The sequence below is a fragment of the Penicillium manginii genome (assembly GCF_028828005.1).
Source record: "Penicillium manginii strain IBT 31320 chromosome Unknown utg000010l:1.0-1143873.0:1.0-1144522.0, whole genome shotgun sequence".
Taxonomy (NCBI): Eukaryota; Fungi; Ascomycota; class Eurotiomycetes; order Eurotiales; family Aspergillaceae; genus Penicillium; species Penicillium manginii.
The window spans coordinates 1093765-1105088 of record NW_026643111.1 but is presented as its reverse complement, the minus strand read 5'-3'; the positions used below and the strand labels follow the sequence as shown (position 1 = coordinate 1105088).

At 48.2% G+C, this 11324-nt stretch overlaps 5 protein-coding genes across 5 annotated transcripts; 3 read left to right on the top strand and 2 right to left on the bottom strand.

Moving 5' to 3' along the window:
* Positions 1-392: 392 nt before the first annotated feature.
* On the bottom strand, positions 393-1337 carry N7533_013272 (putative oxidoreductase, 2OG-Fe(II) oxygenase family; the record flags this gene model as incomplete). The annotated part of the gene is made up of 2 exons (XM_057109922.1): positions 393-996; positions 1081-1337. 2 exons carry the CDS (start codon positions 1335-1337, stop codon positions 393-395), a joined length of 861 nt encoding a protein of 286 aa, XP_056953507.1.
* Positions 1338-1975: 638 nt separating this feature from the next.
* On the top strand, positions 1976-4267 carry N7533_013271 (iron-containing redox enzyme family protein; the record flags this gene model as incomplete). Its single annotated transcript, XM_057109921.1, has 1 exon — positions 1976-4267. The coding sequence occupies one exon, from the start codon at positions 1976-1978 to the stop codon at positions 4265-4267; it is 2292 nt and encodes a 763-aa protein (XP_056953506.1).
* A 1364-nt stretch (positions 4268-5631) lies between these two features.
* On the top strand, positions 5632-6858 carry N7533_013270 (l-allo-threonine aldolase; the record flags this gene model as incomplete). Its single annotated transcript, XM_057109920.1, has 1 exon — positions 5632-6858. The coding sequence occupies one exon, from the start codon at positions 5632-5634 to the stop codon at positions 6856-6858; it is 1227 nt and encodes a 408-aa protein (XP_056953505.1).
* A 349-nt stretch (positions 6859-7207) lies between these two features.
* Positions 7208-8636, top strand: N7533_013269 (aminotransferase-like domain-containing protein; the record flags this gene model as incomplete). Its single annotated transcript, XM_057109919.1, has 2 exons — positions 7208-7712; positions 7768-8636. The coding sequence occupies 2 exons, from the start codon at positions 7208-7210 to the stop codon at positions 8634-8636; spliced, it is 1374 nt and encodes a 457-aa protein (XP_056953504.1).
* Positions 8637-8679: 43 nt separating this feature from the next.
* N7533_013268 (tryptophan synthase beta subunit-like PLP-dependent enzyme) lies at positions 8680-9824 on the bottom strand (the record flags this gene model as incomplete). The annotated part of the gene is made up of 2 exons (XM_057109918.1): positions 8680-9679; positions 9748-9824. 2 exons carry the CDS (start codon positions 9822-9824, stop codon positions 8680-8682), a joined length of 1077 nt encoding a protein of 358 aa, XP_056953503.1.
* Between the last annotated feature and the right edge of the window lie 1500 nt (positions 9825-11324).

The window sequence follows — 11324 nt, the reverse complement described above, 5'->3', positions numbered from 1 at the left end:
GGTGTAAATCTTCCTTTTTTTAAAAGAGATTTCTTTATTCATCTTTTTGATTATTCTTTACCTTGCTTTTTTATTGGGGTTTGAATTATTTTTCAGGTTCATTTTTGAAGAGAGGGGGTTGCAGCACAACTAGTAATCGGTGCAGTGTAACTAATAATAACATGCCCTAATTTGGCTCTCCCCAGCCTCTCCACCTCTCTTCACTTCATCAATTACTTGTCGCCAGACATGAACCCCGCAACAAATCGGCGTCATCTGTGCAAACAATGTAGTTTTGCGTTGCCATTCCTTAACCTTGACTATAACTAGCTACCCTATGTAGATCTTGTGGCAGTATTAGACACGGCACAGTCAAGGCTGACCAGCCAACCAATCGAGTAGCAAACTTGATCCTAAATCTTGTATGGCCGAAGAAGATAAACCATTCCGTTCCTCAACTTCTTGGGTCCCGGTGGAGTCACCGCACGGTGCAAAGTCGATCGCAGCTGGCCACTAGATTTGGCCTCCAGCTCATCTGCAATGTTGACGAGAACAGCACCCTCGACAACGGGGACCGCCTGCCAGCGCTCTGTTTTTCTGCCGTCTGTGTCGTAGATTGGTATCTGTGCGCTCACCTCGTTATACCACATTAGCGTCATGAGGCCGAAATCGGTGTGCCATGGCTGGACCACAGCACCAGCCTCTTGCACTGGAGGCTTATACACCAGCTTGAGGGCAGTGTCGCTGGCAACGGATGGATCGTCGCTCAGCTCGGGGATATCCACATTCACGGCAGCGCAGAGCTCGGTCAAGATTGTCTGAATGGCGCCGTGCAAGGATAGCAGGGTACGGGTGATGCGCTTTTCGTGGGACACCAGGCTAGCGGGCAGGGTCCATTCGCCCTGTACATACGCATCTCTGGCAATCTGCATGGCGCGATTTGATTGAGTAATGAGAATAGCTTTCTGAATGAACACTCTTACCTCGTAGTACTCGAATGTCTTGGCAGCATGATACCTACATTAAAACAAGAGAACCGAGTTAGTAGGGGCGACATGTCGATGATGGTTGCTCAGACAGCCACGACGCGTCCTTTCATACCCTCGTTCCATTCCTTTGTGGATACTTTGCTTCTTTTCCTCACAATCTCCCGGCAGATTGAAAAAGTCATTTCCAGCCTGGATGAGACTTGGGATGTCTTCGTAGACATCCTTTATCCTAGAATTGCCGAGGTTGAGGTGGAACATGCCCACGGATTTGCACGCCTGGACGAGCTTCTGGATCTCTTTCCCATCTTTGTTTGCTAAGGCTTCGTAGTCGATTATCGCGAGAGATGCTATCTCGTCTTCGACGGTCATAGTGGGCTTGTGATAAAGAAAATTGGACGAACGTTCAAAGACGAACGTTCAAAGACGAGAAGAGGGAGGCAAAGAAGAAAGTACGAGTACTATTTATCGGCCATTCCCTGTTTGAAGAAGAACAAGAGAGCAAAATCATAGGCCTTATAAACCACACATAGATACCTTTTTACTCAGCGCTGACCCTGCTTGACTTGAATGTATCTTGCCCACCCGGGTAACAGCAGACAGGCGACTAGTGGACCATTTACTCGCGTATACATGTATTGTACTGGTACTGTGTTTGCGGTAATACATACTTGTGCATATATTATAAAATTACCTAGACTGTAGCATTGTACTATAATTCATCCACTTCGATGCAACTTAGGCAAACTCTCATAACAATAGATTTCCAAGGAAACATACTATCAGGGCCTTCCATAAGCCAGTAGAACGATGGGGCAGATCATCATCCCATGCACAGCATCTTCATGACTATTCTACCCACCAAGCTATATTTCTCGCTCTTATTCTTCATGCTGGAATTGCTTGACGCTAACACACCCACCCTAAAACCAAGCATCCCTCCCATCTCGGCGTGGTGTTTGGCCCCCTTGAAGCTGCCCTTTCTTGGTCATATATGTGGCGCCATCATTATGAATCTGCCTTGGGATCTCTCTTGGTCACAGCACCATTTCGTTCCTCTTCTAGCTGTCTTGGTTGCTGCTGTGGTCTACTTGTTCAGTTTTAGCAAGAGGAAGAGCCACGTTGCGTCCGTCCGTAATACGCCGGTGGGCAAGTCCAAGGATGTGAAGAAAGCAGGCCCGAGGATCGCGCACCTCAAATCAACACAATGGTATCGAGACATGTTCTTTCAGCTTCAAAATCTCGAAGATCACCCAGAAACGTTGGAACCGGCTCGAGAGGAACTATTGATCATGTTCTCTCGTGCACTTTTACTCGCCCTCCTGCAGGTAGAGTGTGACAGTAGCAGCAACATACTCAGCATCGAGGATTACAGCGTCGAGGGCATCTCCACCTTCCTCAAACACACACACCAAAAGGCTCAGTCAGAATTTGCCAGCTATCTGGAGAGACGGAAACAGGGGGAACATACCGAGTTATTTGGGACTGTTGAAGCTGCGAAAGATTGGCTCGTCCAGCAGGCACCCATCAAACTTGTGGACGGCGCATGGCTTGGACACATAAACAAAATCACCACTCCGTTTTCCCTTCGGGGCGTCACCAGACAGCTGTGGCATCTCTTGTCAGAAGAGCTCGGAGATGGCGATCTTTCCAAGAACCACGTCAATATCTACCGCAGGCTTCTGAACGATATTGGATGTCCACTGCCAAATGGCCACAGTGCAGATTTTATACGTCTCCCCGAGTGGAATCGAGTCGAGAATCGTGAGGCCTGGCAGGCTGCCGTGGGCCAGCTTACCATCTCGCTCTTCCCCAACGAGTTTCTTCCTGAAATTCTCGGCTTTAATATGCACTTCGAAACCGTGACGCTCGACACTATGCAAGCAGCCCATGAGCTGAAAAGCTTTGCCATTGATCCTTATTACTTTCTCATCCACATTACAATAGATAATGCCGATTCCGGACATACGGCCATAGCCGCTCACGCTGTTATGGAATATCTTGAAGTCGTGCGAGCAACGGAAGGGGAGGAGGCTGTGCAGCAGGCCTGGAAACGAGTTCAGGTGGGATACATCTTGTCGCAGACTCTAGGGAGTCATTCTTCCACTGGAACAGTTAATTTGGGTCTTTCGAGCCCAGAAGTCTTACTTGGACCACTTAGCACTCAAGTGATGGACATCCTTCGATCCAAAGCTCTGGTATCGGATGGTATCCACTCTCAAAGCAGGGCACGTATAGGACCCTATACTTTGTCTGAATGGCTTGATGCGGACTTGTGGAAGCATTCCAATGGGCCGCATCAGCTGGATCTCTTGACAGTCCTCAGCGAAGCCAAGCCGTGGGTTTTTGCAGGGGAAAGCAGCAAGAGCCTGCTTTTGCGGGAGCTTTCGTGGGGAGGACGCATGTTTGGCGCTTTCACAAACAACGAAGTTGCTACTCTTCGCTCATGGATAGATGAATTGAGACCAAAAGATGAACCCTTGCTATATTGGAAATTTACCCAGAGACAATCCGTGACTTCTCAAGATGCTGTCGCAGCGCTCCGAGACTCAGTTTACCACTATCAATCCGTGTTTCCCGACAATGAGGCCCAAATGCTCCAGGTGGCGGACTCGTGCATACCCACAATGTGCCAGAGACTTGACTCTGTTGTTTCATTGCCACCGTGGAAAGAACAGTCAAGGTTGAACACACCCTCGATGGATCAGCTCCCTGACATCATTGCCCTTTGGTTTGCGCACATCAGTCTTTTGGAGAACACGACCAGTATACCCTCCCGAACGGTATGTCCTCTTTACTCTTGCATTCTGCGCCTCCTGCGTGCGCAAGCGGGCTTTGATATTGAATCCGACATCGTTGCGGGCATGGACGAATTGAGGCGAGAATCTTGCACTAGTCTCGTTGATATTGGCCTCGAGCTTGTCCTGAAACTTGGCCATCCCACGATCGGTGCTAAACCTTCATGTTTGCACGATGTTCTTTTGCTAGCGGCTCAACACGGTCAGAGTGAGGATAGTGCTAGGTTGGCCAACAACATGCTGCGGTGGAGTGCGCGGCCCACGGGGAATCTCGGCTTGCTCCTAGGAATAGCGTTGGCCTTTTTGGAGTTTAAATATGCTATACTGAGAGCTCCTGATCTGCTAGACCGGGAGAACTGTCTCTTGTTAGAGGCTATTGTGACAAGAGAGAAGACAAGCCTAGAGGAGTGTGCTGGGGACCTACAAAATACGGGTGATACACGGTACAAAGACATGCTACAAGGGTACCGTCTTGCAATGACAGGTCTGTCGAAGTGCCTATAGTTCCGAGCATGTTTGTGTACCTTGAAGATAAATATAATAAAACGAAAACATCAAGACACAAAACACAAAACTTCCTGGCTATTATTGGTTGTTGAGCCGAGTGATAGTAGGAGGCTTTTGCCAACCATTGAACAGTTGGTATACACTTGATAATTGAAGCGTATATTTCATTACCACCCTTCACACTCATACTAAGATACAGTACAATACCTGCAGATCCATGTTTACACCTCACGCACATCCCCAGAAATTTTCGACAATTCATAAAATCCCTCAGCATCTAGATCTGTCTTGGAAGTTGCTGAGTTTGATCAAATAGCTTTACTACGTAGTAATATGTACACTAACTCGGAGCATATGCAGGAAGGCGGCATAGTCATGTATATTTTCAGCAACACAATACGGGTAGTACCCCCCTGGCCGCATAAATTCGCGATCTACCTTTTTCGCTAATTTCATTAGTCGGAGTCCCTACTGTATGGCACTGCATGTGTATGAAGCTTTCCTCTTCCAGAACAACGTGGCATTCTGATAAAATTCAAAAAACCGGGCTTTCCAGATATTTTCATATGTATACCTTTTCGAAAATAGTCAACAGAATGTTCCGGGTCATGGCTAGATGTTTTGTTATATCTTACCGCTAAAATAAAAATGGGGCAGTGGGTCGGAGATATATCCGGCCAAGGGGTGTACGATAGGGTTTCAGAATAATATGTGGCCCGCTAGATCTAGATGCGTATCATCTCATAGCATCGGTCAACGCTTGGACCACCTCTGTACGTGGCGATATGTATATGATATGTATGCAGACCAGGCAGAAAGATTTATTTTTCCGGCACGCATCGTCTGTCTAGCAGTCGCCCGGCGGGGTCGGAAGATGCAAACCCCGCAAACTTGCATATGCCTGTGCAGAACTCTGCAGGCTGCTGGCAGCTGCCAGTGTGGGTCGCGAAGGTACTCGTATATGCGAAGTTCTGACGCAGTGGAGGCGGGGTAGGAGGTATTTGTGGTATGGTAATACAGACAATAGCGACGTATTTCTGGCTGAGAAGGAATGATTGCAAGCTGGAGAGTTGCTACCTAGGTACGGAGAACTGCGCTCTTTGCAGATTGGCATCATCGGCGGAGTGTTGACATCTGGCTAGGGACGGTGCTCTATTGAACTACACAAAACAAGGAACGACAAGCAAGTTTCCCGTATGTTGTGAGTTGATATATGTAGAAATTTTCTAATCCAGCACTGGCAGTCTATATTTTACCCGCCTGTCTACGCCTTTGTGACACTCCTTTGTTAAACGTTAAGCTCCGAGTCCTTCAAGTTCACCTAGAAGTCCGCAGTTGAAAAGCAGAGCCGACCGCTAGCCATGGAAAATTCACTCTCAATCCTATCTCTACCGCATGGTCCTAAGCAGTTGGGTCCCTTGAGTTCCGAGAAAGAAACCGGCATACCATTGGCAGATGGGAAAAGTTGCAGCATGCCACCTGAGAGCAAGCCAGACAATATGTTGTCGTGGGCAGATAACAGCGAGGCGTCCATTGACTTTCGCTCCGACATATTTACCCGGCCGACATTGCCTATGCTAGAGGCAATTATCAACACAACACTTGGGGACTGCACAGCAGATGAAGACAAGACCACCGTTTCTTTCCAGCGCTATGTTGCCGACTTGGTAGGCCATGAGGCCGCACTTCTTGTCATGTCCGGGACAATGGGCAATCAGGTAGCCCTTCGGACAAGTCTACACGCCCCTCCCCATGCCATCCTAGCAGACCATCGAGCCCATATCGCCACATTGGAAGGTGGTGGAGTTACAAGCGTCAGTGGGGCGATGATACAAACCATCGTTCCATCTAATGGGCATCACCTCACTTTGCAGGACGTTAAGGAACACAGCATATTGAGGGAGACGGTATTCGACTGCCCAACCAGAATAATTAGTCTGGAGAACACAATATGTGGCACCATAATGCCCTTTTCCGACATGAGAGACATCTCGCTCTGGGCACGCGCCCAGAACCCGCCCATTCACATGCATCTGGATGGCGCTCGCCTCTGGGAGGCAGTTACTGCAGGATGCTGCAAGCTGGAAGACGTTGGGCAATACTTTGACAGCATCCAGCTATGCTTGACAAAGGGTCTTGGAGCACCACTTGGCAGTGTAATAACTGGAAGCGCGTCTTTTATCAAGAGGGCAAAATGGAGCCGCCACTTACTGGGCGGGGGCGTTCGCTCTTCCGGTATAATGACGGCGCCGGCAAAGGTAGCTATTCAGGATGTATTCCTGGGTGGGAAAATGCGCCTTGCACACGACAAGGCGAGACGTGCGGCGAGACTTTGGCAAGGCCTGGGAGGGAAGCTTCAGGTGCCGACGGAGACGAACATGCTATGGCTTGATCTGCCAGCATCTGGTGTAGACCGTGATGAGTTTTATGCATTGGGTCGCCAGTTGAATCTGAAAGTATCAAATAGTCTGATTGTGGGACGGCTGGTTTTCCATTACCAGATTAGCGATGCTGCATTTGAAAGACTCTGCCAGCTTTTCAATACTATTCTTAAAGGCCAGACGGCTCAGACTGCTAGCAGCGAGTAGAAGAAACCACGCCTTGATTCAAATGGAGAGGAATGATGGCCTAGATAGCACAAATACAAAATCTAGATGAAATTCAAAGTTTTCCGTCTTTTGTCGTATACTAGGACAGCCTCCGCATCTGCTAAACATGAATTTATGAGCTGCACTGCATATTTATCCCTTTATTTAGATCTACTGATTGCGTGCCCGTTGGCTTTGGCCAAGCAAAACTCTGACTAGCTGGTGCATCTAACAACCGCATCCTGTGGGCACATTCTGTTCTTCCTTTCACCAACTACCTATGCGGTGAACACCCATTTTACTATAATTCCAAGTACATAAGTCTACTATTCTCTGTCATAAATCTACCATGTCTACCGCTCACAAACAGATCAACTTCCTCCGCGGATGGCCGAGCCCGGGGCTCCTCCCCACACACCTTCTGTCCTCCGCGTGCCAGCGTGTCCTCGTCAACCAAGACGAGTATACAGAAATGCAAGAGTATGGCTCTTGTCATGGCTTGACTCGTCTCAGGAAGGGCCTTGCCAATTGGATTGGGCCTCACTATGGAGTCACCCCTGACCCAGAACGTATTTGCATTACTGGCGGCGCTAGCCAGAACCTGGTATGCATTCTGCAATGCTTCAGCGATGTTAACTACACGAGGGCTGTTTGGGTAGTTGCACCGTGCTATCATCTTGGTTGTGGCATCTTTGAGGACTCTGGATTCGCAGGCAGACTGCACGCTGTGCCTGAGGATGATGAGGGGATCAATCTACCAATCTTTGACCGCAAGCTGCAAGAATTCGAAAAGCAGGATAAGGAGAAGAGGGGCCAAAAGGTAATGCACCCCGCTGATATAGTCTATAATGAGTGTGAGCTGACAAGTGGCTTGAATGCTTTTGAAGCCCTTTAAACTCCCATCCGCAGATAGGAAACTGTACAGGCATCTAATATATACCGTGCCAACATGCTCGAACCCTTCGGGCTTAACCATGTCTCTTGGGAGGAGAGAGGGCCTTGTCAAGCTTGCCCGAAAGTACGATGCTCTTATTATCAGTGATGATGTTTATGATCTCCTCCAGTGGCCGTTGGCTGCGCCAGTAACGCAAGACCGACAGGCTGAACTGAGGCTTCCACGCCTTTGTGACATTGACCTTTCTATGGGGCTTTCTGATGACGATCCCCATGGGTTTGGCCATGCGGTGAGCAACGCATCCTTTAGCAAGTTGTCCGGTCCCAGCGTTCGGACAGGCTGGGCAGAGGCGTCGCCCGTGTTTATAGCTGGCCTTGCTCGCACCGCATCTACGAGGTCCGGCGGCGCGCCGAGTCAACTCTGCGCGGCGATGCTGGCTGAAGTAGTCGAAAATGGTCAGCTGCAAAGGTTTGTTGACGAGACGGTACGACCTACGCTGCAGCGACGCCATAGGCTCATGATGGACGCGATTCATACATATCTTTGGCCTCTGGGGGCCAGAACCCGTGTCAGCAGCCTCAATGGCTATGAAATCTTTGGTGGCTACTTTGTTTGGCTGGAGCTTGGAAGCGAATCCCCTACAAAGTTCATCGCAGATGTACTAAAGACTGAAGAAAATATCATCGTTGGCCATGGTAATTTGTTTGTGGTACATGGAGACGAGAGAAGCGCACTTTTCGACAACAGTATTCGTCTTTCGTTTTCTTGGGAGGCAGAGCAAGATATTGAAGACGGCATCAGGAGGATCGGCCAGTTGATTTCGCGGATGAACAGGAACAGAGAGCATTATCTTCAACTGGCATCTACTTCTAACATGAGCTAATTGCTACTCTACCTGGCACCAGCCTGTTTCTGTTTCTTTCTCTTTAGCTTAGGCTGGCCATATATTGTTCCATCATCTCAAATGATATGTTGCTTCCGCCACAGACGACAATCACGACCGTAGTGTTCTGATTAAACCCAGCGATCAAGTCTGGCAACTTTCCGTTGTAGCACAAGGCAGGACACACAGAACATGCCAGCTCTACCAAGTAGTGCTCCTCGTCAGCAAACCGACGACATGCTTGTATAGCCTCAGCGTCGGGCAGAACAACTGTTCGTACGTGCTTCTCCAAGCCATATTCGAATGCTCTCTGCGCAACTCTCCTCGCCCCTAGACTGGTAGCCAAACTACCAATTCTAGACAAAGTGATGCGTTCCCTCTTTGCTACAGATTGTGCCAGTGAGTCAACTCCATCTGCCTCCACAGTAATCACCTGGATACGGTCTTTCAGGTGCAATTCCTCGATCGCCTGCATTAACCCGCAGAACATACTACCACCACCAACACTGCATATAACAGCATCAATTTTAGGTGTGAGCTCTGTAGGCGTACTACCATTCCTTTCTGGTGCTGTGTTCATGGGGTAATGACTTGTCACTTCGCCCAGCTGCCTGACAATTTCGTGCATCATGGTAGAGTTGCCTTGCCAAAGCTCTGGTGCGTCAAACGGCGGGACATATATACGAGTTTCATCTGTAGTTCCAGGTTTCATCATGACAGTCTCTCTTAGATAGTCATCAGCTTCTTGCCAGGTGTTTCCGTACCGGATGACCTCCACAGCTCCAGCCTGCCTTTGCTTTGCACGCAAAAATGCCGACGTCGAAATTGGGGTTACAATGGTCGTTTTGCATCCGAATAAATTTGCAGTGTGAATACATGCCAGCCCGGCGTTGGCGCCGGAAGAGCTGTAGAAATGGCCCTTGGCTGAAGGGTCATTCCGTTCTTTGCGAAGAGCTTTCAATTTGCACACTATGTAGTAGCCAATTCCTCTCGATTTAAAGGATCCGGAAGGTTGCGTATTTTCCAATTTCAGGAATATATTACTGGAAGTGGAGAAGCGTGGTCAGTACTCGAATTGCTGTCTGCTCTATCTATGATGGGTTGATCACACCAGCCAGCAGCTCTGGACAAATTGGTCGATCTCACCAGAGGCGTTTCTATCCAAGGGATTTTGATCTCGTCTGTCATAATTCTCTTGCCGTCTGAGGTTGCGCAAGTCGCAGATAAGATATGTCAAGTAATAATTATTGCGTGGACGAGAGTTAAAGTCCTATTTTGCTTGGACACTTTGAAGACTTTGGACCCAGTGGTAGCCCTGTTCTGGGGTGATGTCAATCCTCACCATAATTAGTATATTGGCAGAGACTTACTAGGTATTCGTACATGATTTTAACTAATTTGCTATGGTCTACTTCCCCCTCCCCCCTCCCCGAATGCTGCATGGGGCCAGGTATCGTGGCTATCAACATCCCTGCTGGCTCGATTAGAATGATATCCTGCGGCTGTACTCCACTCAAGACCAAGTAGGCAATGACAATCTCATCAAAGCGTTGCGATTTCGAAACAGAAGAACATAACATTACGTTTACCTGCACACAGACCCCCAGCCTCTGCTGCAGCTCTCTGTACAGCATACATGGTTGTTCCACTGGTATGCATACCATTTAGGTTCTCGCCAGAGGCCTAAGTGCAGGATCTAGGCCTCTTGAGCCAAGCCCGGCTCCATTAAGTATCGGGGCATCAGCGCCTGCATATGTCAACGGCTGTACTCCGTACGGAGTACATGATCGATGTCTGGCACTCGGTAATTGGGAAAGATCTGCAAGGAACTCATATTGGGAACTGCAACTTCAGGTTACTTAATTAATTCTCTTTTCATTCCCTTGCACACGGAGTGTCAGGTGACAACATGCATTGCTTGTGCAGTAGCGCTTACTGACGATCTTGTTGAGAAATGCCTCAGCGGGTAGCGCGGGGAAGAAAAGAAACGAAAAAAAGCCTTGCAGATCTATATTGGCAAAGGCATTATTCTTGTCTCGCAAAAATACCTTTTAGTATGAAAGACGTCTTGAAAGAGAGCCAGTGGGTGGCCGATATTTGTAATAATAGACCCCTTACCGTATCATAGATACCCCACACAATGTTTGCCAAGGGCTGTCCAGTTAATATACGAGTATTTTCAAACTTGAAACCCCCACCATAGAGTTCACTGATTCAAATCATCGATTTACTGAGATTTCATTTTTCAGAGAACTGGATCACTTCTGTTGACACGGTCTTAGATCTATTTGTATTTTCTTTACTATACTTCGGGCCTGGTCGCATATTATCCTGATTAATCTGAAGGCTTACAGGGAGTTTATATTTTCAATGAAGATGGGCCAGGAACTTTATATGGTATAACCTGCCACAGCCTTAGTGGCGATGCCATATCCATGGATGATCCCTTCAGTGATTGAGGCCTGGGCGTGGAGCCAGAGCTATGAGCTGTAAAGATTAGTGATACACAATGCCCACAATGATCAGCTGAGGCAGTGATCATGTGTCTAACGATCACATGTCTGCAGACCAACGGTGCTGCTAAAGGAACTTGAAAGTCACAAGATATGTTCTTGTCCCCTATCCTATACCGTTCGCCGTTCACTGCTCGTTACTACTATAACCCCAAAATTTTCTTTTTGAATCCTT